Consider the following 27,602-nt stretch of genomic DNA (forward strand, 5'->3'; position numbering starts at 1 on the left):
CTCATGAATCCTGGCAGGCCTCAAACACACCATGCTGCTGAGGCCCTCCAGCTCCTGCAAGCTGGGGTTACAGGCATTTGCCACCCCACCCACCTTCATACATTGCTAGAGATCGAATCCAGGGCTCATGTACAATAGGAAAGCCATTTACCAACTAGACTTGCCTTATGCCATTTGTCTTTCCACAAGATGGAAAAGTCTTTTGGAGAACATACAGGTGATTTCTGAAGTCTTTGATTTAAGTAGTGTTCTTTTCTGGACCAACTTATATGCAAAACAACTGATTAGAAACTGGTGGCTTTCTTACAAGCAAGTGCTTTCCACTGTAGTAGTCAGTGGCTGTTTTCAGAGTGGCATCTATCTATCACAGGAGAAAAGACAGCTTCATGGCCTTGATGGCTGGGTGCTTTCAGTTACCATCCTCTTGCCGCTAATGTCACTTGCACATTTTGTAACTGAATATAGCTATTTCTATTCTATGTTCTTTTGGTTCTATGGCAATAACTCTGATGATCATTCATCATTCTTTCCATGTATTTCCCAATATGGCAAAACTTGGAGTCTGGGTTGCCTGAGTCTTGACATTGAGTATCTAGTGGGTGTCCAGTAGCTCACCCCTTTTCTTCACCCTAACCAGTCTGGCATCTCTTCTTAGCTGGTCTTCTTTGGAAGAAGACTTCCCACGCTCCCCATTCCAGTCCTGGCTCCTCAGGCTTCAGATATGACCTGTGCACTGTGTGGTGAGTCTGGACTGTAGGAGGCCATTACCCTCCCAAAGCAACATTCCAAGGCTTTGTGCTGCTGCTCTGTACCTAGACTCAAACAGTACTTCAAAGTAACACTCATGAGCCTCTAGAACACTGCTGGTGGGGCCACCCACCCCCAAAGGTTCTGGGTATCTGAAATGTTTCAAGCTCTGACACTGCTTTAAAAAAAATCTAAATTTCAGAGCTTTTCAGATTTGGGTCTTTTTGCATTAAGAATGTTTATTTGGTAAAGACTATTTAAGCATTCCAAAATTCAAATTCTAAAATACTCTTAGTCCCAAGTATTGTGATTAAAGGATACTGTTATGGTTTGGATATGAGATGCTCTGTGGAGCTAGATAGATGGCTCAGCAGTTAAGAGCACTCTATACTCTTCCAAAGGACTCAGGTCCTATTCCCAGCACCCACATGGTAGCTCACAGCTGTCTGTAAGTCCAGTTCTGGGGGATCTGATGTCTTCTTCCGGCCTCTGCACACATGAGGTATACAGGTGGTACACAGACATAGCTGCAGGCAAATCACCCAAACATATAAACTAAAAATAACCTTCATTTTAAAAAAAGGTTGTACACACACACACACACACACACACACACACACACACACACACACACACACACGCGCGCGCTCATGTGTTTGGACACTTTGTTCCCAGCTGCTAGTGTTGTTCTGGAAGGTTGTGGAACCTTTAGCTAGCTTTTCTCACTTGAGAAAGTGAGAAAAGGCCACTGTGTGACGGGCCTTAAGGTTTACTAGTGACCCTGCCCCCCCCCCTTTTCTTTGCTTCTCTCCATCAAGCTTTCTCTGCTTTGATACCCCTCAAACTAAGAGCTAAAGTAAATGTCCCCTCTCTTAACTTACTTCCTGTCAGACATTTGGCCATATCCACAAGAAAAGCGACTAACACAGGTACCACATCTGTATTCTCTAATCTTCCAACCTCCTGCTAGCCCCCACCCTCAGTGTGTGGGCTCTCCCAGTGATGCCATCATGACCCCACCCCAATTACTCCCTCTTGCTCCTGCCCTGCGGCCTTTGCTTATGCAATTCCTCAGCTTCCAGAAGTTCCCATCAACCCAGCCAGGCTGGCCCTGCTCCTCTGTGTAGCTTTTGGCTGTTAATGACACAGTATGCCATCATATTTATCATGGCTGGAACTAAGGTAGCTTTCCCACCCAAACAGGCTGTCCTGGTTCTCCATGGCTGTACTAAGTTCATGGTCAGGGCTCCAACATCATTCACCCAGTGATCTATAAACCCTGTGCTTGTTCCTGCCCTCACAATGACATGTTAACCTCAGAAAGACTCACTGAGCCCTTCCTTGCCTGCTAATTGGAGCCTGTGGCCCAGCGGACCACACAAGGTGTTCCTGGTGAGGAAATGTGCTTAGCTGATTACAGTGGATGGGGATAGGGGAGCAGCAGGGAAAGAGGGCTTCAACTCAGTCGTCCTGGATCAAAATTTTGGCTGTGACACCCAGAAGCTGCATTTTAACAGCTCTGATCCTACTGTGAATGACCTTCAGTAAATGACACAAGGCAAGTGTCATATCTAAACTCCTGCATGGCATGCACATTTTAAAATCGTGTGTGTGTGTGTGTGTGTGTGTGTGTGTGTGTGTGTGTGTGTATGTGTGTGTGTCCACATGTTCTCTGTGTGTGTGGATCCACTTGTGCTATGGCCACATTCTTCAGTCACGACAACCTCTAGTTATCAGACCTGACCTTCTAGCTTGTTTGAGACAAGGTGTTGCTTGCAGCTGCATACACAGGGCTAGCTGACCCTAAATGTTCCATCATTCTCCTGTCTCTATTTCCCATCTCCCTGTAGAAGTTCTGAGATTACAGATGCACACACTCCTATTCTCAGTTTACATGGGTTCTCGGGATTCAAACCCAGGCCCCCATGCTTGCACAGCACACACACTTTATCCACTCAGCCAGCCCCCCATCCTGCATGGACATCTTTAATGCAGCACTTTACTTTGATAATGGAACTGCTAATTTAGCAGCTTATTCCACATGATGAATGCCCTGAGGGGTAAAGCATTAATTACTGCTTGTTTTATGCCATGACACCTTAGATGCACAGATAAAATTCCAAAGACTTCTGGATCATATTTTTGTTTAAATGATGATATTGCACAATCACAAATGTATGCAAAACCACCAAACTGTATAATGTTGGCCAACAGATTGTGTGGTATGTGGATGGCACCTCAATAAAGCAGTTCAAGATACTTGCAGATCCATTGCAACTTACTGCCCCTGAAAAAAAAGAATAAGAGGTACAATCAAGTCCCCAGGTTTACCACACTACCAGGGGCTGGAGTGGACCTTGGTACTTGACTAACATGCGAGAGGACCTGGGTTTGATCCCAACAGCATCAAAGACAAAACAATGTACTCACAGGATGAGCCACTACACACTGCTTCACGTGTGCCAAGCCGGTAAACAGCTTGGAAGGCAGCAGACAAGAGCTGGAGCTGCTTAAGATGACTCTGTCATCCACGATACGATCCAGCTGGGCAAAAATCTTCTTCTTCAGTTCCAGGTTCTCTGGAACACATTCCTGAAAGGGACACACTTGGATGACTACTTATAATCAAGACAACAGTCAGGCTGTGTTTGCTTTTGTCCCTAAAATGAATGAATGTGGAAACAATGGATCTGGGGACCCATAACCCCAGCACTGGGCACCTTGAAAACAGTTGAGGCAGGAAGTTTTACTGGCTTTTTTTTTCCCTGGCCTTCCCCCTCCTGCAGAAGGCTAGAAAACAGTTTTCTGCCTTTCCTAGAAGCAGATCACAAGACCCTCTGCAGGAGGTAGTCTGAGACATACAAAGGAAAGGGAAAGGGAGACAGACAGAACAAACCTACCCAGAAGGCCTTGCTCACTCCTTAGGTGAGAATACCTCTATTCATCTTACCAGCTGTAAAACCATGGGGTTTCTTGGGTCCTCCCTTCTGAATAGTCCTGTGCCACATAAAACTTTATTAAACCAATGTGTGTGTTCTTATTGGTCTTGTTGGTTCTATTTTACTAATGGAACCTCAGCTATAGACCTTGCCAGAGGTAAGAAAATATCACCCAATCTCCCACACAGAGCACACCAGGAGTTTAACTGAGACGATGGGAACACTCCTAGCAGGGACCAATGATGCAGGGACTCCACTACTGGTTTTAGACAGGTCTGAACCTTTTCAGAGGCCTGTGCTGGGGGTCAGCACTGTGAGAAGGCACTTGCTTAGCATCTGAAGGCAACTCTGCTTCCATTTCTAAGAACCAGGCCTTCGGGGAGCCTGCCAACTGAAAATTCTCATGATGAGAAAGCCCGTCAGGGAGATGGATCCTACAACAGAGCTCACAGGAGCCCTCCAGCAAACCCCAATAACCTGAGTACCTTTCCCCACCATATACTTTCCCTATCTGCCCCAACCTTCCCATCCAGGGTCTTCAAGGGAAAATCTCATCCTCCTACAATGAAGGAACACATTGCACCTGTAACTCCCAGAGGCACTCCAGGACCCTTTTCTAATTGGGAGTTCTTTTGAAAAAGACCTTTGTTTTTTTAACAAAGTACTAAATGGGGTGGGCAACCGGATAGAAAAGATAGGGGAGTGAATTTGGATTAATTACGCTGATAACAACCACTCTGAGATTCTAATTACAGGGCTAGGTGGGGCTGAGATGGCAATCTCAAACACCCCAGGCTGGCCACAGGTAAGGGGTGTTCCTGGGAACTTGGAGTTGAGGTGGACACCTTGCCATGGATGGAATTGAAGCCTGAGGAAGTACCCTCCTGCACCTGAGGGGGTCACAAAGAGGGTCACTCTTAGCCTGGGAGTCAGGAGACCTCCAACATAACCTTTGTGACATTCACTTTCTTTCCACAATGGCCCCAAAGCCAAGGATTAGAATCAACTAGGTGTTCCTTAACCACAAAACCCCAAGCCCCCATCCAGACCTAATGCAGGTAGGACAGAGGTACCTGCTTTTTCACAAACATCCCAGCAATTCCTTAAGCTCAGCATTACCATTCTGAAGTTCAGATCCAAAGTGCATCGTCACCACTTAAAGAGTGGCTACGCCCACACTTGGTATTCTACCAGTGTCAGGATCCCCCATCTCCTTCTTCTGGATCTGGATCTCATGCTTCTCAGCCTTCCTAATGCTGTGACCCTTTAAAACAGTTAGTTCCCCATATAGTGGTGACCCCAAACCATAAAATCATTTCGTTGCTACTTCAGAACTGTTATGGACTGTAATGTAAATATCTAATACAAAGGATATCTGATATACAACACTTTATGAGTCTTGAGCCACAGGTTGAGAGCCACTGTCCTAGTGACTCTTGAAAATCAACACAATCACTCTGGCACTTTGGTCACTTCAATGACTCTAATCACCTAGCCAGTTTCACTGGAACATTATATTTATGTAACATTTAAGGTAATGAAAAGAAATTCAAGGGCCCAACTGTAAATCTCAGTGTCTAAGTGAGATCAGAATTACTCCTCACAAATAAAAACTGTCAGCCAGCCGATAATTCCAGCATTTGGGAAGGGGAGGCAGGAGGATCAAGAAGGTCAAGGCCACCTTCTGCTGCACAGTTTGATACCGGGCAGTGCTACACTATATCTCAAAAGAATATATAACAAATAAAAATAGATAAGCCAGGGGCTGGAGAGGTGGCTCAGAGATTAACAGCATTTGTTGACCTTGCAGAGGACCTGGGTTCAGTTCCCAGCACCCACAGGGTGGCTCACAACCACCTGTAACTCTAATTCTGGGGCATCCAATGCTCTCTTCTGTGGGCACCAGGCACACACATGGTACAGATAGGCACACAGGCAAAATGCCCATACACATAAAATAAAATTTTAATTTTTTAAAATTTTATTCAAACGGGAAGGGGTCCACACTGTGTTTGTTTATTTAAAAGTATAATCAGGCCACATGAAATTTTATTAAGAAGGAAAAATCATATAAGCATCACATCTCATACACAGAAGGAAAGAATGGAGTCATTTAAGAACTGTAAAGCCCATTGTGTTCCGTCCTCTTATCAAAACGGGAAAAGGAGCTACAGTAGCTGGCTGGCCCTATTGAGTCACTCCTGGATCAGTTAAGTCTTCGAGGCGGGTTCAGTTTAAATGGAGCCTTGTAGTCAAGCCAGAGGTGAAGACCGACGCAGGGCTTGTATGAGCCAGGAGAGAATGGACTCATTGTGTGCCACCCTGCAGATTCTCCTCTGAAATTCTATGCCTTTCTCCAGATCGTTTGATCATGACAGAGGCAAGAAAACTTGAGCCACAGGAAACCCAAGCCTTCTACAATTATGTAAGGGTTCCCAGTGGCCTGCTGGCTTGAAATTTGGTTGCTCTTGCTGTTGTAACCCAGTTGTATGAGACGGATGGAGCCCCAGACCTCAGGCTTCAGTCCATGTCATGCGCTGGGCTCAGTTCCCCGTTATCCACTAAGGTAGCCCAGGTCTATAAAAGGGAGTGGTTGTTTTAATCAGGATCTCAGACCCCAAAGACTGCAATCCTGGCCCTGAAGGGCTGCAAGGATGCGATCAACCTCTATGGCAGAGGAATGTGGATATGCATGGACTCTCTCATCCGCACCCTCCTGCTTCTCTGGGCAGTCTGCCTTGGACATATAAAAAGCTACTATGTATGAAGTATTTGCAATGACTACCCTCACCGCTGTAAGCTACCAGCTTGCCTCTGTCTAATTAACCTCTGACCACACCTCCCCAAAGAGCTGATTTACTACTACTTGTTTGCTTGGGTTTCTTTGAGGGAGTAGGAATACCACATCTAACAAATAATATGGTCATATACAACCAATACCACAGGCATGCCTATATTTAGGCAAGCAAAACCAAACAGTGAACACTTGGGAAGTAAATTAATGACAAAACTTCCCAGTCATGCAATTCTTAATGGTTGTTAAAATCAGCTTCCTCCCTTTGTTTGAGGCAGGGTCCCATAGCCCAGGCTAGCCTCCCACTCTTCGTAACTAATGCTGACTCGGAACTCCTGACCTTCCTGCTTCTACTTCTCTGGGATCCCAGGTGTAAGCCACCATGCCTGCTTGACTCAGTGTTAGGGACCAAACCCAGGGCCTGACAACAGAGCCATATCCCTAGCCCAACTCTTCCCAGTTTCCGGTCCAGGCAGGGGCCGCAGCTAACAGGTGAGGCTGAACTTTTTTTGTTTGTTTGTTTGCTTTGCTTTTTTCGAGGCAGGGTTTCTCTGTGGCTTTGGAGGCTGTCCTGGAACTAGCTCTTGTAGACCAGGCTGGTCTCGAACTCACAGAGATCCGCCTGCCTCTGCCTCCCGAGTGCTGGGATTAAAGGTGTGCGCCACCACGGCCTGGCTTAGGCTAAACTTTAACACTGCCCTTCCCTTCTCAAACTGAAGAAACTGGATGGTGGTGTTACGGGCGTAACGTTTTTAATTACCACCTTTAAAAAAGTAAACCACAGACAAATGTCAGTGTCTCGTCTGTAGTAAAAGCTAGCTGGAACAATAGTTTGGAGAATCACAGCAGGTCAGCTCACTGGAGGATTTCCAGAGAGAGTAAGTTCCTGCTGGTCAAGTCCCACCACTGGCCACAGGACATACATTCCCACAGATGTCTGCCATGAAGGGCAACGATGTAATTTTATTGAGATTTTCTTTTTACGACCCCACCCTGCCCTGCTCCACCTAGTCACCCCACACCATTTAAATGGCATCCCATGACTTGAGTGAAATACCTGGATGGAAACGGCAATGCGCTTTCCAAGAAAACCCAGAAGACTGCAGTGCTTAAGCTATTTTGCATACAACATGGTTCTAGGAGCTGGTTTTAACATGGAGGAAGAAGACTCGGGCAGGCCAGGGATAGTCACTACAGGGCTGGAGATGAGAGCAGAATACAGAAATGTATGGCCACCTTGATGTCAGCACTGAATCTCCTGCTCCATCTGTCAAATCGCCACCACGCTCTCTTCAGGGTTTTCCCTAACAGCACAATCTTAAAAACTATCAGTTAGCAGGCAACTGTGTCCACATTCCTGAAGAGATAGACAGGAGAAGGGAGAGGGAGGAGAGGGAGAGGAGGAGAGACATAAAGTGGACTAGGAGTTTCCCTGCTCCAGAAGTGATGTGCTATGTTAGAGGAGGAGACATTCATTTTCAACCCCCAACATCCCAGCCAAACAAATGGGGCTCTTTTTCCCCTAAAAAGCAATTAAAGTTTTATTTTGTTTAAGTATACTACATGTGCTCACTCTGCTAGCCTAGAGGTCTCCCCAAAATGATCCAAAATGAATCATACCCAAAGACCTTCCCAAGGCAAACAGCAGTACAGAGTGGGTGGTCTGGGGAATAGCGGGGCACAGCATATTGGGTAGTCTGGGGAGTAGCAGGGCACAGCATATTGGGTCACCTGGGAGAGCAGTAGGGCACAGCATACTGGGTGGTCTGGGAGGGGGGTCGGTGGGGCAGCGGGGACAGCACACCGAGTGGTCAGTTCCTGGAGCTTAGGTGTTCTGCTTATAGAGATTAGTGCTGTCTGCTTTTAAAAGCAGTCCTGCCTTGGGTGATGTCACAGAACCTCAGAGGCAAGGGTGGCACAGCACTGTCCCTCCAAGCATCTATTCCTATCCTCATTCCAGGGATATTTTTGTACCTTTTATGAAATCATTTATTTAGAATTTAGATGCTTGATATGAAAAAAAGAGTACAATAAAAACAGTTCACTTACATCTTTATTTATGTTATTGGTTTATGGCATTTCTAGTATTTCTCAGGAGGAAGAGGTGACATTTGTCTGAGTGCTATGGGTTAAGCCATTGTGCCACTGGAGCGTCAAGATAAGTGACATTTTTAAATACACATGACTGAGACTTCTTTTGTTTTCTGTAGGGTTTTGTTGTTGTTGTTGGTGTGTGTGTGTGTGTGTGTGTGTGTGTGTGTGTGTGTGTGTGTGTGTGTTCAGACAGGATCTCATGTGGTTCAGACTAGCCTTGGCCTTATCTTGTAGCTGAGAATGACCTTGAACCCCTGATCCTCCTGTCCCCACCCCCCCCTCCCAAATGTAAGGACTACATGTATGAGTTGTGACTCCTGGTTCCAAGTTGATTTTAAAAAAACAAAATCAAAAAAACCTGCCCAACCACAGTAGACCAGGATCTTATTCTGTAGCCCAGGCTACTTCAGAACTCAGTACGTAGCCCAGGCAAACCCCACCTCTGCCTCCGGAGTGCTGGGATTGCAGGGTTGTGCCACCATGCCTGGCTGCTACATTTTGGTATTTCCATAAGTTAAAATTCCATTTTAAAGCCACGGCATTTTTTGTTTTTATTTAATGCTGACAATCAGGCACCATGCTTGCTTCTTTTCCTGATTCCTTTTTTATTCATTTGATCTGTTATCTTCACCTATGGCACTAAAGAGAGCACACACACACACACACACACACACACACACACACACACACACACACACACACACACACACACACACTTTATTTGGGACAACACCTCATGTGTCCCAGGTAGCCTCACTGTGTAGCTAAAGATAATCCTAAATTTTCAGTCTCACTGCTTCCACCTCCCAGTTGCTGAGGTTACAGACATATACTACCATACCCAGTAATGTGTGGCATTTGGCCTGCTGCAAGCTAGGTAAACAACTCTACCCTCCTACTTGTTTGTGTTGTGTTATTTTGTTTGGGATAGGATCTAGCTGGATAGCCATAGCTGGTCTGGAGTTGGGTATGCAGACCAAACCAGCCTCAAAGTTTTGGAGATCCTTTTGTCTCTGCCTCCCAAATGCTGAGAGTACATATGTACCACGTCCCTCACCGTTATTAAGATATATTTCTAATTCTTATTTCAGTTTTTAAAATTTTTGTTTTCTTTTTAAATAAATGAAACCACACTTGTTTTTTTTTTTTTATGGCCTTATTTGGTAGGTGAAGACTTCTACTACAATCTAGGCATGGTGGTAAACTCCCATAATCCTAGCACTTGGGAGCTAGAGGCAAATGTATTAGGGGTTTGGTGCCACCCTGGGCTATATGAGACATTTCAAACATAAAAAATAAGATTTAAAATATCTAATACAAATATAGTCACTCTAACCCTCAATTTCTAATGTAATTCTAGTCTGTCATGAATAGTCAAACATGAGTGGCTAGCATTAACCATCATTCTTTCCTAGTCTCCAAAAGAAGCCAACCAAGCAATCATATGGCAAGTGTTTGTAAGGCAGAGAGACAGTCATTGGACCAGGGTCTTAAACGGGAGCTCACCAAAGTTATGATTTATCCTTGAAAGTAGCAAGAAGCTGGGGTAGGGACCCCATGTTGATGACCTGTCTCACAAAGACACACAAAACTCAGAGTTTAGCGCATAGCTATGTGTGATGTTAAAACTGTTTATTAGTTTTTTCCCATGGTTGTTGATCCACAACTCCTTCCTTGGGGCATCCCCCCATAGAGACTTTAATGTTCTCCTGATTTTAGCTGGCCATAAAGAAATCCTCTAACCTTCCTGGCAGATAGTAGGTTATACTCCCAATTCCAGCAGAGTCTTTCTCATACCCTAGAGAGTGGAGCAGCCAAGCAGCCCTAGAGTCTGACTGGTCCCCAACCAAGCTGCTGCTGTGAGATCAGACCCTGTTTGTCCAACCATATTTCAACACTCCTGCCCTTGCTTCAATCACACTTACTCAGTGAAGTCTCCCCAACAACTCAACAGACAGGATTCATGTGACCTTCTGCCCTGCTAAACAAGTGGGAAACTGTGGAGGGTGCAAGCCCAGGAGGGTCTGGAAGCTTCAGTCCCTTCCCCCACACCTCAGTCCATTCATCTCTCACTCGCAGCCTTTGTAATATGCTTTACATAAACCAGCATGGAACAAATTAATCAAATGTAGCGGGAACCCTGATTTGTAGGAAGTCATATGGAGAAAAGTCAGGCATGGTCCCACCGTGAGGCAATGGCAGGACGATATTGTGTAGGAACCCCACCTGGTCTATATAGTTCCAGGAACAACACCTTGTCCCAAACACAAACAGAAGTGTAAAGAAACCAGGAACTTCTGGAAAAAGTGTAGAGGTGGAGAGCAGCGTTAGGGGCCCACCATCCATAAGATTGACAGAATGTCTCCAGTCAGGTAGACAGATCTCTGCTGATCTGACTTAGACCACACAGCCCCCAGCCAGTGTGTGCTATTATGGGATGCACACTTCCCTTGACCTGGGGGAAACTGCACCCACTCCTGGAGTGTGTGCTACCTGCCTGTGAGTACACAGGGAGGGGATCACCTTGTGACTGACACATGCCTCTGTTGAACCACAGTCCTGATGTTTTATCTACCGTCAAGAGAGCCAACAGAGGAGTAGGAAGGGGGATGCTTAATATATGCGCATATGGACATGTTTATTAGTTTGTCTACATGACCTTTGGCCTACAGTGGAATGCAACTCGATGTAGTTTCTCACCCAGGTTCCCTATAGGTTCCAAAGTAGCTATGAAGAAAAGAAAATATATTATGACCAACACCCAAAACAAGGATAGATAGAGAGTTTTACTGGGTGTGGGGCACTCCTGTGTAGAAATAAACCTTCACCCATTAACATGTGAGGACTTCTGATTCTAAAAATATGAGGTGCTGGAAAACCCAGTCATCCTCCTTCAAATACTGACCAATTCTACACAAAACAAACCATCCTTCTGAATGAAGTGCTTCACTGTCTGAAAGCTAAAAAAAATCATCAGGTAAAAAAACAAAACAACAATAATTAAATAAAAAAAAAAACCCTCAGAGCAGCAGCCTTAGAGCAGACGCTGGGGCCACAGGGTCAGGAGTCCATTTCAGAGTCTGGACGGGGTTGGTTCAAATACCTTCCAGAAAGGCTGAAAGATGGGCCACAGATTAAAAACCATAGCCAATCATCAAGACCCAGGTCAGTGAGAGACCCTGCCTTAAAAAAACAAGGTGGACAGCTCCTGAGGAACAAAATCCAGGGTTCTCCAGCTCCAAATGCATACTCAGACACATGAACACACCTCCAGGGGTATACCTGTACACACACAAACATGCACACATAGACACATTATATACATGTCAACACAAAATAAATAAGCAAATAAACAATGAATGAACAGATTATGTCTTACATGCAGGAAAGATAAAAACAGTAAGAGTGGAGTACAGTCAAATAGCGGAGCACTTGCCTAGCATAAACAGTGGTTCTGAGTTCAACAACTTCAACACCAAAAACAAAACAAAACAAAACCACTAGTAGACAAGCTAGGGATGGTGGGGCATGCCTGCAATCACAGAACTTAGGCGGCTGAGGCAGGGGGATCGTGAGTTCAAGGTTCCCATCAAAACTAACATTATGTGTATGTATATTTATTAGCAGAACTCTACCCATCTTCACTGAGACATTTATACATAAGAAAATATCAGTCCTCTGAAAAATTTCAAGACTGTAGATTAGATTTCTAATTTTTGTCTGTGTTGTAGTTCCATCTTCAAGAATACACCCAGTACAGTACCTGGCATGAGCACTATGAGAATGAATGAATGAATGAATGAATGAATGAATGAATGAATGAAGAGCAGTCCCTGGGTCTTAGGTCATTTCACTGCAGCAAAGGGACATAGTGATAATGAAGAATTTGTATTTGTAGTTACTTTTGCATTAAAGTTCTTTTCCCACCTCTATTTATGTATGTATGGATGTATTGCTTGAGTGAGATGTGTATGTATGGGTGTGTTAGGAATATATACATGTGTGTGAGGTGTGGGGTATGTTTGTGTGTGAGGTGTGGGGTATGTTTGTGTGTGAGGTGTGGGGTATGTTTGTATGTATGAGGTGTGTGTAGGAGTATGTATGTGTGTAGGGGTATGTGTTTGATGTGTGTGCCTGTGTGCACACACAAAAGCCAGGGAAGTGTGTCTAGTGTCCTCCTTTATCACACTCCACCTATTCCGAGAAGAGAGGGTCTCTTGCAAAATCTGAACTTGAGATTTTCCTCCATCAGGCTCCAGCAAGCCTTCAGACCACCCTCACCCCGTCAATGCTGGAGTGACAGGCATGCTCGGACTATGCCGTTTTACATGGGTGCTAGGATCTGAAATTTGGTTCTCATGCTTGCACAGCAAGAGCTCCTAACTGCTGAACAAGCTCTCCAGGCCCCCTCTCCTCATTTCTACCCGTAGCCAGCTCTACGAAGTTAACAGAGCAGTGTCTTTTTACATCCACTGTGCTGACAAAGGGCCTGAACTAAGTCCGGATAGACATTCAGTAAACATTTTCACTGATTAGCAATGAAAACTTGTGGGACTGAATTGTTGATTCCATGCAATGCCTTTAGGCTTGAGGACTTCACTCGTCTAGTGTGCTCTAACACTATGTCTAAAGATCAAATATGAGCCTATCCCTGCCTTCACTAGTCAGTCCTGGCCCCGAGTGTTTAGAGTATGTTCCTGTTCATCATGGCTTGAGCGTCTGAGCCTTTAGATTGTATGATTTCCAACTTAATGTGACTGTGTTTAAGTCTGAGTATAGCGGCCCCTCTCCCCTCTGAAACAGTGTATTTGGAATCCCGGCGGTGGCAGTAGATAAGTGGGTGTGTCTGTGGGACTTCGGGAAGGTGGACGTCTGAAAGAGGAACACCACCCCAGCATTAGCATGCATATTCAAGGCACCCTTGTTGAGGAGTGAATCTTGGGTGGGGGGGGGCGTTGCCACGTGAATGAGAAGATATGGGGTGCTTGTCAAGAAACATGTTCTAGGGAGATGAGACACAGAGGCAACTGTCTTAAAACAGGACAGGCAACACATGCTGGACTAAAGAAAGCAAAACCGGGCTATGATGCCAATCCAGACTGCCACTTGCCCGCTGGCAGTGTGATGAAAACAAACACGTATAACAATGTGCTCTTGATAAAGTCAGAAGACAAACAGCGTCACAGACTAAGCAGAATTCCTGGGAGGAAAAAACACACACTGCAACGGCAGAGGAACACAGGAATGCCTCCAACAGTTCTCACTTGCCACCTGGGGGCTAGCACTGTACACACAGTAGATATACCCCTCAGGAGAAGTTTCTGAGCCTTCACAAGGACCTTGACAAAGCAGTCAATACTCAATAATTCTCAAAACAGTCACCCATGGGGCAGCACACGCATCACCCTAAGCATAGAAGTCTTGTGTTACATGTGTTATTTCTCCAATATGGCCACTTATCACTTACTGTATCTATGAGGCTGAAGAGATGGCTAAGTGGTTTGGGCCTCTCACAAACACCTGTAACTACAGCTCCATGGGTATATGATGCCCTCTTCTGGTTTCCACGGTCACTGCACTCATGTGCACATACACACATAAATACAAGATTTTAAAATAAAATCTTTTAAAACAGAAAACTACTCCTAGATACAGTGTAGCTTTAGGAAATGGCCAGATAAGTTGTGTTAGACAAGTCCATTTGCTAAGAACTGAAAAATGTAAAAATCAGTCCTTTCCAGGCTGGATGTGGTTGTGGTACACACCTGCAATCCCAATACTTAGAAAGCAGAGTCAAGAAGACTACAAGTTCAAGGCCAGCCTGGGCTACAAACTGAGACTGGATTTTGCTGTTGTTGTTTTTTGTTCTGTTTTGTTTTAATAATCCTCACTTACGATATTGGAAAGCATGCATAAGAGTGAAAAATTGTGGGCCAGTATCCAGATAGGGAAGAACACAGAGACAAGCATTTGCACTCATCTTAACTTTTCTTTTTGAATGAGCAATTGTTTGTTTGAAAGTCACAGGACTTAAATGGCTGAAATGGTCAGCAGAACTTTAACTTCCCCAGAATGCTGAGGGTGGGGGAAGTGTTCTAACCCTCCCAGGGCTGCTTCCTAGGAATAATCGTGACAAGAAACAGGCCAGTCTTCCTAGGAACTGAAGCCCAGGCTCAGCTCAACTTCTTCTCCAAGTCTGTTAGGGAGACCTGCTTCCATCCTGCCTGCCTTCTAGAAAAGTCTCCAGAGCAGAGCATCAGCTAGAGCCTTGGCTTTTTCACTGACAGTGTCTCACAATTCAACAAAAATAAAGTAAAATAAAAATAAAATGAAATAAATCCTGGGGACTCCCTGATGAAAAGCAGGTGAAAACAGACTTTAGAAATAGGGCTGAATGACATTCAGAGTAGGTATTCTCAGCTGTGTACTTTGAAATAACAATAATTAATATGTCTGAGAAATCACAAGGTTTTAAACATTTTCATAATATAATCAAGTGGAAATTCAAAAGCTGAAAAATACAGTTAGCTTAAAAGATGCATTTCAAAGCAGACTAATTAGACTTAGACGAATGAATAATTAATAAACTTGAAGACACGTCCAAACCAAAAAAAGAAGAATACAGGAAAAAACAGGGCAGACACATAGTAGTGCTAAGAAGTCCTTATAGGCAGTAGGTGTGGCCCCAGAAGAGGAGGCGGCATTAACTTCCAAACCTGCCTAAAGGAGTTGCTTATTTGTTTGCTTAGTTTTTAAGGGTCTATTTGTGAGGTTTATTTGTGAGGGGGGATGAATGTGTGATGTGCACATGCAAAGGTCAACCTCCACCTTGGTGTTTGAGACAGCATCTCTCTCTGGGACCTGGGAGTCACTGATTAATCTAGGCTGGCTTAGCCATCAGGCCCCAAGGATCCTCCTGTCTCTGCCTACACAGTTCTGGGGTTACAGACAGGGCTGGGTTCTGGGAATTGAACTTGGGTTCTTACAGTTTCAAGGCAAGCATTTTCCAACTGAGCCATCTCTCTAGCTCTCTTCAAGACATTTTTTAAAGGAACAGCTATCCTGGTACACTAAGCATAGAACAAAAAAAAAAAAAAAAAAAAAAAGGTCTCAAATATGGAAGAAGGCAAAGACTGATTCTTGAGGTCTGTCTTCTGACTTATACATGTATGCTGTAGCACAGGAACACACACACACACACACACACACACACACACACACACTTAAAAAATCTATGCCTAAACTTCCAGTCTAAGATGGATAGTTCCCTCCCAAATGGAGATTTATAAAGTTTCTGTATCATTAACTACCACTAAATTAAAGGCTCTCATTAACATAAAACTAATAAGAATACTTGCCCACCATCAGGAATATGATTATCTAAGGCTTCAGATGAACAAAGTTACAATCCTCCTTGATCAATAATACTACCGAAAGTAAAACTTTTGAAGTCATGAGTCTCAGTCTTACGTGGCAAAGGGCCAAGAGATGAGCACTTAGGTGCCAGCATAGTCAGGTTCTCTGCTGGTCTAGTTAGTTCTCTGCTGTCTACTCACAATGGGGGATGTCCCTTAATGAAAAGCAACCCTTCTTCTTTCAAAAAAAGTGCAAGGCTAAAGAATGAATGAGAGGTGTCTTGTTCCCCAAACAAGTCCACTGCAAGACTTAAAAAATGATTCTACTGAAAACCCTGGGCTTACAAATGACTGCATTCAGCTGGGTGCTGCAGAGAGTACCCATGGTCCTAGTTATTTGAAAGGCTGAGGCAGGAGAACCCACTGAGCCCAGGGTCCAGGACTGTGGTGTGCTATGTTGATGATCTATGTCGATTGGTGTCTACACTGTTTGGCATCCTATGGTGACCTCTCAGGAATTGGGGAGCATGGGACCATATTCTGATCAGTAGTGGGAAGATGCCTATGAACAGCTATGGGCAATGCAACCAGATCTTATTATTTAAAAAAAAAAGATAAAGTAGCAGTCATTGTCATTGTTATCATACATTGTACATACACTGTGTAACTCAGAGAAACCTTACATTATAGTTAATATGACTCACATTGCATTCACTTTGAGCAGTTATTTTTATCTCAAGATCTCTAGGAAGCAAGCCCAAAGGCAGGACCAATAAAGAGCTGGCAGGTAACATGCATGCAACTGCCTTGTAAGGACAAGACCTCCATCGGCAGTTGAAACGTTCTACACTACTTTGCAATAGATTTTGATGCTGAGGACAAACACACAAGTTAGTTACTCAGTGCTGCAGTGCAGAATGACTTCCTAATCCACTTACGGCAGTTTGCAGCAGTTATCAGGTTCTCAAAGTATGAAAATCCACAGGGAAGACAGGGAAACAAGCAGAACAACAGAGGTTTTCTGTGACATCAAGGATCCCTTAGAATGTGATATAAATGTCTCACTGATGTGTCTAAAAGCAGGAGCCCTGAAATTTCTGAGGCAGAGGGAACAGGAATAACAACACTTATTCCTGGAAGAGAAGTGAGAACACGTGCTACCCACTCCAGGGAAAGCCAGCAGCCCTGTAGAGGCCTCCAAGCCCCAGGACAATGGCCAGAATCTTCCCTAGGCTCAAAGGTCTTAATCTACAAGTAAGAGATGAGCAACTTTGGGAGCAGAGAATGGAACCAGACCTTTGTGAGGACATGCAGCGGGAATACTAAAGGCTTAGGGTGGAGCAGACATGGAGAGGAAATCACACATGAGCCTCTGGCCTTGTCTTAAACACACGGACGGACGGGAACTCTTTATTGCACCTAGGGTAACCATAGCATCTCCAAACCATAAAATTCACCCAACTTCTAGCCAGATGAACTCAAATCCCAGCGAAAGCCTGGCAGAAGGAAAGGCATGCCCATGACAGATGTTAAAACCTGCTTATGCCAGCATTATTGTCCTGCTCTAGATGACTAGATTTTAAAGTCACAAAGCATACAAAAAAGGCAAGAAAGAGCAGCAGCAGATATGCAGAAAACAAAGTAATCATCAGAAAACTCAAATATGGTTCAGACACTGGGGTGATCCGATGGCAATTATAAATAATTATGATTAATATGCTAGGGGCATTCATGAAAATTCCAAAGTTATGTGTGTTATTTCAACAGAGAATCGAAGCCAAGAGAAAGTGCCCAAGAGAATGCTAGAAAGAAAACAACAAAGTAATTGAGATGAAGACTATCTCTAGACACAACTCAGATGAGAAAGGAGTCTGCACCCTTAAGGATTGGGTTGGTCGGCAGAAATCATCCAAAACTATGAGCAGAAAGGCTGAGAACAGAGCACCCAAGGTCTCCAGTAACAACATCAAGTAAACACACGAGAAACCAGGAGGATGGAGGTGAGACAGCACATGGGAAGGATGGAAAACGTAAGTCATTAAAGGCTAAGAGTATTCCCCTCATAATGAAAAGCACAGACACAAGGAGGCCGGAAGATACTGTGTGTGTGTCTATCTGTCACAAGAGAAAATCAGATCCTGAAGGTATAAGTGTGGGAGAACCAACCCAGAGGACATGAAAGCAGAATTGACCCCACCCCTTGCTCATAGCTGCAAGGGGTGAACTATCCAGCGCAATGCCGGAGAGCTCACCCTGGTGGTGAAGAAAGGAGAGCTAGCAGGCTGACCAACCCTGCAACTACCCAGGACCAGAACCAGGGCTCTGAGTTGGCCCAACTCAACATCCACTCCGTTTGTGATTTGCTGAAGCATGTGAAGGAGCCAGTCCTGCAGACCCAAAGCTGCAGGATCTCCATGACACAGGGCAACAGCAGGATAGCCAGGAGGAGTCCCAGTGAGGGCCCAGCATCGATAGTGTGGCAGAAACCAGAGGCCTTGAACTAGACCAATGACTCTGCAGTGAATACTTGCAAGTAAAGATATATGGATAAAAGGGTTTACTGTGTGACTCACTGTGAAATACTACAGCTTCCATGACAAGGTTGATTTTTTTTCTTTTTTTTTTTCCTCTTAAATTTTATTTTATTGGAGTGGGAGGGGATTGCAGGGGCAGAGTACATTTACAAAGGGACTGGGAAATGAATGAGATAGAGATGCATGACATGAAAGACACAAAGAATAAATAAAAGGCAAGTTTAAGTAAATGAATAAATAAAAAAATTCAACAGAAGAGACACAGATAAGAACACAGCATGTCTGAGACCAGCCTGAACTACTTAGCAAAATCCTGTCTCAAAAATTCAAGGCCAGGACTGCAGTTCAGTGGCAACGCTTGCCTAGCACTCCAGGTTCTATCCCAACACTTCAAAAATCAATAAACAAGAAAATAGAAGCCGGGCAGTGGTGGCACACGCCTTTAATCCCACACTCGGGAGGCAGAGGCAGGTGGATCTCTGTGAGTTCGAGACCAGCCTGGTCTACAAGAGAACAACCTCTTCTAGAACAACCTCCAAAGCCACAGGGAAACCCTGTTGGAAGAAAGAAAGAAAGAAAGAAAGAAAGAAAGAAAGAAAGAAAGAAAGAAAGAAAGAAAGAAAGAGAAAATAGAGAAGTTTAAACTTAGAAAAAGAAAAGTCAGCCGGGCGTTGGTAGCACACGCCTTTAATCCCAGCAGGCGGATTGCTGTGAGTTCGAGGCCAGCCTGGTCTCCAGATTGAGTGCCAGGATAGGCTCCAAAGCTAAAAGAAAAGAAAAGTCAAAGGGACCAAAGAGACAAAACTAATTCTGAGAAAGTTTAAAGTTTGATGCTATACTCTCTAATCTCATCACTTCCATCTTTAGTGCTAGGTTTACATGTTTGCGCCACCACACCTGGTGTATGCCGTGCTGAGGCTCAAACCCAGGGCTTCATGATTCACTAACTAAGCCACATCTCTGCCCTAGAATGTGTTTTTTTAGGCCCATGACTTTCTTTAATGCTTTATTAATTTGGTGTGTGTGGGTGTGTATGTGTGTGTGTGTGAACATGCAAGGTCAGAAGAAGATGGTGGGTCTGGATTACAGGGGGTTGTAAGCTACCTGACATGGAGGCTGGGGTTAAACTCAATTCTCTGTGAGAGTAGGAGGCGCTCTTAACCACTGAATCATCTCTCCAGCCCCCAAGCCTAAGCTTTATAACTCACTTGTGTTTGTGTGTGTGTAGGTGCATGTCAGGGTCCGTGTATATGGAGACTAGAATCAAGGTCTCATTCCTCAGGTACAGTCCGCCTTTTTTTTTTTTAAGATGGGGTCTACTTGACCTGGAGTTTGCCAAATCCAGCCACAGGGATCCACCTGTCCCCACCTTTGCAGCCATGACCAGAATTTGTGTGGATTCTGGGGATCAGACTCAGGTCCTTATGTATGTGGCAAACAGTCTACTGGCAGGAACATCTTCCCAGAACTACAGCTTGCTTTTTAAAAAGATTTGTTTTTTATGTGTATGGATGTGTTTGCCTGCATGTATGTCTGTGCATCACATGTGTGCCTGGTGCCCACAGAGGCCAGAAGAGGGTATCACATCCCCTGAAATAAGAGTTATAAATAGTTGTGAGGTACCTTGTAGATGCTGAGAATCAAACCCAGGTCCTCTGAAAGAGCAGCCAGTGCTCTTAACCACTGAGCCATCCCCCCAGACTCCTATATCTCATCTTTGAGACCCTTTTAGTTCTTCTAATTACAGGATTCCCTCCCTGCCTCCTCTTCTCTTTTCCTCTCCCTCCCTTCATTACAGGGTCTCACTAGGTAACCCATGCTAGCCTTGAATTCACAGTTCTCTATAGCAAGCTTTGTTTCTGTTTTCAAGTACAGAATGGTGTTTAGAGACCATTTGCCCATAAGGGCATTGGCCAGGAAGCCCCCTCCTAGATGATGAGGATAGATGCATTCAGCAGGTTCCTACATACAGCCATGCTCACACCTCCACAACACTGAGGGCAATGGAAGACAAGAGATATGCAGTAGACAGAGTGCCATGCTAAGGACTCCACCCCACATTCTATCAATAAGCAGAAATGACAGGAGAATTTTAAATGATGGAGAACCAATCAGAATGGCCATTTGGAAATCTAAAACAATAGCAGGAGAGGGGGGTAAGTGCTTCTAAAACAAATTCAGGAAATAGAGTCACTCCACAGTGGTTGGGTGGACTTGGGGGAGTCTGGAACTGAGGACATGTGCCAGGCTCAGTGAGCTGGCAGATGGAGGCACCCCCAGAACTCTCCAGGTTGAGGATACAAATGACTGTTTTGGAGTAGGTGGGTGTTAGCTGTGCTTTCAGCACTCACACAGTAAAAGCAATGATCAAATTCATGGCATGAAAACAAGGCAACAAAATAAACTACGACAGGTTTGAGCGCTGTCTAAGGAAAGTTCTGGAACTCTTCCAGCGTTTCAGGCAGAGAAGATTTTCAGTGACTTGCCAGTGTGAATATTTCCTTGGCAGCATCCATCACCAAAGAAGCCATTACATACCAGCACAAGCCATTTAGCAGCCTACACTTAGAATAATAACTAAGCAGTCGCCTCACTCTTTGCCATATTTTCAAGGACAGATCATGGGTTTCATCCACTCAGCTTTGTCTGGGCCTGTGGCTATGGCTAAGCACAAGGCTCACATCGTAAGGGAGCCTCCAGTCTGGCAGCTCACTTAAATCCAGCCAACCAGAGAGGAGGTAACCAGGTTTACTCCTTCCTAAAGTAATGGGTACACAGCTTTATCTTCTAATACCTGAAAGGATGTGACACAGCCTTTGTTCTCAGAAGTCAGCCAAACATGAAAAAGCAGAGAAATGTTGGCATCTGTCATCATCATTAATATTTCCAAACATTTCAAACAATATCTGGTACCTGGCAAGCACTTTGTATGCCTTTTCATTTAATTTTCAGACTGAGGCTGGGAGATGTCTCTATAGGCACAGTCCCTCGGTAGGTACAGGCATGAGGACCAGGACCCACATAAAAGTCAAGTGTGGTCACACACATCTGTAACCTCAGCCCAGGGCTGTGGGGCAGCAGAGACGGGCAGATCCCTAGAACCCATCAGCCAGCCACTCTCTCAGTGAAATCCAAGTGCAGTGAGAGCACCTGTCTCAAAAACTAAGGTAGACAGCTAAAGAAGACAGCTAGTGTCAATCTCTGGCCTTCACACACACACACACACACACACACACACACACACACACACACACACAGAGGCAACCACACCCTCATATGCACAAACGTACACACATGCACTACACAGGCATACACACAAAAATAAATAATAAGGAAATTTCAGAGTAACCATGTTATAGTTTGGGTTTGAAATGAACCCCAGTGGCTCATGTGACAAAGGCTGAGTCTCCAGCCTATGATCCTTTTGGGAGATGGCACTCTTAAGAGGTAGCCTGTAGTGCAAGGTCACAGGGGCCCTCACATGGAAGGACGACAATCATAAAGGGAACAGTATGATGGATCCTCTACCCCTTTCCTTCCTGGCTACCATGAGCTCCCACCATGATGAGCTGCCTTATCACAGTCCCAAGAGAGCCGTGACAGAGAGGACACAAATTCTAAACTCACCGAGCCAAGTAACAAACTGCAGTGAGCCTGATGCCAGGTCTGCCCAGCTCCCAGGCTTTGAACAGGACAACTAAACTCAGGTTCCCATATGTCACTCATAACTGACAGAGACACCTGCAAAAGCAATTCTTTGCATCACTACAAAGAATTTAGGCAAGTGTCACTCAAATCCTCTCAAATAAAAAAAAATAGCCAAAAAGTGGTATTTTGTAAGGATTGGGGGGCAGGTCAGCCTACACACAAGCCTACAATGGGTGACTTTCCTGCCACGGCAGCATGCAGGTTCACTCCATATAAAGTTTAGTTCAAGTTCACAGTGTTTGGCTTTACTTAGGGGGGAAAAAAAGAGACTTTCTATGCATGTCATTCTGAAGGGAGCCAATTAGTAACAGAACTGGATCTCTCTCTCTCTCTCTCTCTCTCTCTCTCTCTCTCTCTCTCTCTCTCTCTCGCTCTCGCTCTTTCTCCCTCCCCCTCCATCCCTCTCTCTCCCTTCCTCTCTCTCTCTCTCCCTCTCTCTGTCTCTCTCTGTCTCTCCCTCTCCCTCTCTCTCCATCCCTCCCCCCCCCCTGTCTCTGAGGGAGGAGGAAGGGTTGGAGATGAGACACGCAGGGCACTGGGAGTAAGGCCTGTGAAGATGGAAACACAGGTTGGAGCAGGGTGGCTGTCTGTCTGAGGATACCAAAGCCAACTCCCAGAGAGCTGGGAAAGGACAGGCATGATGCTGGCTCACACCCTGCGGCAGGGAGCAGCCTGCTGGTACCAATATAAGGGGCTTCCAGGACTGAAAGACCCCATTTCTGTTGTTTTAAACCAGCCACTCTGTGGTGATTTGTCTTGGGGGCCCCAAAGCACCGAAGCTCTCCAGCCTGGCACACCACCACCAGGAGCATGGGATCACATTCTTTCCAAGGCTGCTTCAGCATTTTGATTTTTACCAATTTGATAGGGGGATATGCTTCAGACTTCCATGGGTGCTGTCCTGGAACAACTTATTGTGTAGACCAGGCTGGCTTGAATTCACAGAGATCTGCCTGCCTCTGCCTCCCAAGTGCTGGGATTAAAGACGAGCACCACCACTGCTTGGCCAGCATCTTAACATTGCACTTCTAGTATCTTTTTTGATTCACAGCAGTTCTTTATGCAATAACTTTTGTTTGTTCTGTTTTGTTTTTGAGACAAGGTCTCTCTTTGTAGACCAGGCTGGCCTTGAACTCACAGAGCTCCTCCTACCTTTGCCTCCCAAGTGGTGGTGTGTGTGCCACCATGCCCAGTTACCTTTTTAAAAAAGGTTTTTGCTATTATAAATGTTCTCCCAGAATGTAATTCACTGTCTGGTGTCTGGAAAGGTTCTTAATTTGATATAGATTAGTCTCATTTATGCTGGATTCCACTTTACACTAGGAAATCCCAGACCACTTTTAAGAATACAATAAAACATTTCACTGGACATAAAAAAAAAAAAAACACAGGAGTCCCTATGGATAAATCCTTTAGTCAATTAAAAAATCCAAATGTTTATTTCATATTTAATTTGCTCTTGTTTTTCAATGGCATGGAAGCTAAGAACCCTGTATCTGAAATACTTGGGACCAGAAGTGTTTTGGACTGGGGATTTTCCAGATTTTGGAACATCATCTTACACATAGTGAGACACCTTGGTGCTGGCATGCCCGTCTAAATGAGAGACTGGGTTACTGTTTCATGTCTGCCTTGATCTGGTCTAGATCTAGAATGTCTCCCCCAAGACCTATAGAAGGGTCACAAGCCTCTGGGACCCCTGGAGGCTATAGAACCTCTATACCATATGGCTTTCTCTAGGGAGTCTACTTCTATTCACCCCAGATAGAGAGGGTACCCACAGATCCCAGATCAGAGAAAGGACAGCATCTGAGTCAGGTTTTCAGAACTAAGCTTATAGGGCCACCAACTGCAGGCCACCAACCACCCCAGCACAGAGGAGGCCTCGGTTTACCACCCAAGCATCCCCTCTCCCAGCAGCCGTTTACCATTTACATAACTTTGGTAAAAGACTGGGAATCCTGTGGGTTGCATGATCTGTGTACCCCCTCTCCCCACCACCAATAAGGGAATGAGTGAAGATGGGCTGTGCCCTGCTCCAAGCGACTCCAGGTTGTGTGAAACAGTAGTTTTCAGGCCTTGTCTTGCCCCGGGACTCCATTTTGCACTCAGCATTTGGCTCCATTGTGAGTGCAGAGGTGGGATGACTCTGCATCACAGCAGGCACTTAACATCCATGAGGTGCAGAGGGAATAACAGCTTGTTCCTTACAAACTCCAGTTGGCTGGAGACACATGGGCCTATGCTGTATCAAACCCTATCAGGAGAGACAGGCCTAGGACTCATCATCACACAAACCATAGGCCTTTACCTGGACCCCATCACCTAATGTGATGGCTATGTCCCCAGCCAACCCGTTAAGGAGAGCAGAGAGCACCCATGTTCCCAGGGCTTCATCGATGCCAGCGGTACACCCCCCACAGTCCTGCGCCTTGTCTCCTACTGTTTACACCTCAGCTCTGTGGACTCCAGCATCCCTCCAAGCAGGATGCCTGTGTCTTACTGAAGCACCTGAAATGACTCCCTGCCCTTGGGTCAGCTCTGCTACCAGCCCAGTAAGGCCTTCTCTGAACTCTCCTGACTTCTCTGAACTCTCCTGACTTCTTTAACCCTTTCACTGCCATTCTGTACTCTACAGACATATGTAGACAGGTAATACTGTGCGAGGCGATCTTAGAGTTCATTCTAGTAGTTAGATTTAAAATAAAAATACCTACGTTTGCCAATGGCAAGCTATCAAGGTACATCAAGACTACTTGGAAAACTTCAGACAGTAAGAGGTACCATGTAAATTTATTGTTATTCAATAAATTCTAAAATTGTGGAAAGACACAAACATTGCCTGCTATGTTTTTGGGAAGCAAAAGCTACACAATACTTAAAGAGGTGAGATTCTTGAGAGGAAATTAGTCACTTGAAGCATGCCCTGGAAGGGTATGGGGACCCTGGTGGCTCCTCCCTTCCCTGCTTCCTGGCTGCCATGAGGTGACAAATCTTTGCTACACACTCCTGAAGTGACAGACTGAGAAGCAGCAGACCCAAAGCAACAGAATCGATTGGTCATTGTCATATCTTTAGACCCTCTAGTTGTCCTCTCTCTGTCAAAACTCAGTCTCTCCCTCTCCAAGGAGTGGTGATAATAGCACCCTCCCACCACTACCCAGACTCAGTATAACCTTGAATTATCTGTGGTGTGCTGTGGTTGGTTGTGTGTGTATGTGCCTGTGTGTGTGTGCCTGTGTGGTCTGCCTGTGTGTCTGTGTGTCTATGTGCCTGTATGTCTGCCTGTGTGACTGTGTATATGTGTGTCTGTGTCTGTGTTTCTATGTGTCTGTGTGTCTGCAGAGACCAGAAAAGGACATCAGATCCCTTGGAGCTTGTTGTGAGCTCCCTGGTGTATGTGTATGGGTGTGCCCTACAAGAGCAAGAAACTCTACCATGCTCACTGGGACCAAAAGGGAACTGTCAGAGCTGAAGGGTCTGTCCCCCTCCTCTTCAGGGCCCCACTGCATCCTGTATAGCCTGATGCTACAGCTTTCCTGCTCAGTAGAACTGAAGGAATCAAGCGCTCTCTCTCCTTTAAGACCTGTGCCACCTGAGGTGTGATGCTATAGTTGTCCTAATGTCCTGGGAATCCACAACCCTTTCCTTCAGGACCGTCATCACACAACCTCTCTCTCCAAATGCTCTCCTATTTCAAGACCAGATCTTGACTGACTGAGGCCATAAACCTACTCTAATAAAGCTCACCTACAGAGTAATTTCATTTCCTTTTCCTTTCTGTGAACCACTGTAGCATCTTTAGTTCTAACAGGCACAGACTAAAACATGAGACAGGGAAATAAGACCTCCTCTGTCTACACTGACAGTCTCAGGCATGTTTTCCCCGTGACAGAGGCTCACTCACATGTGCCTTCCACACATACCCGGAATTATTAAGCAAACATACGAACGGGATGAAGTTTTATGAGAAATTATTGTAAATTTTTCCATTTGTGCTATCTTGGCCATACTTCAGAAGTTTGGAGTTTTTGGAACATCCTGGATTTTAGATTTTTGGATTAGGGTGTTCAACTTGTTTATGTAGAGAGACAAACTAATTTCTTCCCCAGCCCTTCCCAAACATTCTAAGGCAGACAATAGCCACAATTTAAAGGATCCGGACTTTTAAATATCCCAGCTATTCACCAAGTTTAGCGAACTAAAGGATGAACAAACAAGAGTTTCACAGCAGGGAACAGCTTGGACAGAGCCAGAAAACTAAGCTAGGAGTCACAGAATTCCACAACTACTCCCCACCCTGCTGACCTGCTGTGTGAACTCAGGCGAGTCACTCAACCTCTTTAGACCTCTGAACCTCAGAGAAACAAACACACAGAGATTTAGCACTGAACCAAAACACTTCAGTGGGAAAGGTTTTCTGGGGCTGGGCTGGGGCGGAGAGTTCCTCCTCTGGAATAACTGGGAAGTTGGGTTTCATTTTTTCCCTTAAGAAAGGAAAGAGCCCTGAGCAAGCATTTGGACAGACAGACAGACAGACAGACAGACAGACAGACAGAGAGAGACACACACACACACACACACACACACACACACACACACACACACACACACACACACACCGCAGCCTTTGATGGGATAGTTCAACCCTTGAGCAAGAGTCAGGAAAAACAAAGACAGGCACAGATCACCCTGGCTTTGCCGCTCCCAAGCAGGTGGGCTCACACCACTCCTCCTTGTGCATCATTTTAGACATCTCCTCTCAGCACAGACCTGGCACTAGCCCATAATGAGCTTACCAGCCATGATCTGAGAGTCTCCTGAAGTCAGGACCCCAAGGGCTCACAGCTGTCCTACTGGCAGAGGCGTCAAGAAACTCTTAAACAAGCATTAAAAAGTCCCAGAGACAAAGGAAAATGTTGATAAATTTGGTCATATTGGAAATGATGATTTATGTGCATAAAAGGGACACCAAGAACACAGCAGGGCACTCTTAAAACAAAGGATTTAGTACTTAAAATAAAAAAAATCAGTTAGTATGAATCCATTAAAGAATGGTAAACGATCTTACTTGAATGGGCAGAATTTAAAGGTTCTGTACCACAGGCAGAGAAGAATTTAAAAAGCAGCACAAATACTCAGACATAATTTCAGATAAAGGAAGCACAGATTACAGCACCCCTCACCAGAATGACAAACATTTACATCACTTGAGTAGTTCTGGTGAGAAAATGAATTGGTATACTCCAGAAAATTGTGTGTGTGTGTGTGTGTGTGTGTGTGTGTGTGTGTGTGTGTGTGTGTTCGAAGGCATGCAAACAAGCCATGACACACACATGGAAGTTAAAGGACAATCTGTGGGAGTCACTTCTCTCTTCCCACCATGTGAATCTCTTAGATCCAACTCAGTTCCCCAGGCTTGGCAGCAAGC

The 27,602-nt window shown here is 45.0% G+C and overlaps 1 protein-coding gene across 5 annotated transcripts in view; it reads right to left on the reverse strand.

Moving 5' to 3' along the window:
* The window catches only part of Cryl1 (crystallin lambda 1), a 145,147-nt gene that overhangs the window by 29,270 nt on the left and 88,275 nt on the right, over positions 1-27,602 (reverse strand). For all 5 annotated transcript variants that reach the window (XM_027390481.2, XM_027390480.2, XM_027390479.2 and 2 more), the window contains one exon: positions 3,178-3,339. In XM_027390481.2, the coding sequence (XP_027246282.1) occupies positions 3,178-3,339 (162 nt within the window). The remainder of the gene's footprint in view (positions 1-3,177; positions 3,340-27,602) is intronic.

This window comes from Cricetulus griseus, assembly GCF_003668045.3.
Source record: "Cricetulus griseus strain 17A/GY chromosome 1 unlocalized genomic scaffold, alternate assembly CriGri-PICRH-1.0 chr1_1, whole genome shotgun sequence".
Classification (NCBI taxonomy): domain Eukaryota; kingdom Metazoa; phylum Chordata; class Mammalia; order Rodentia; family Cricetidae; genus Cricetulus; species Cricetulus griseus.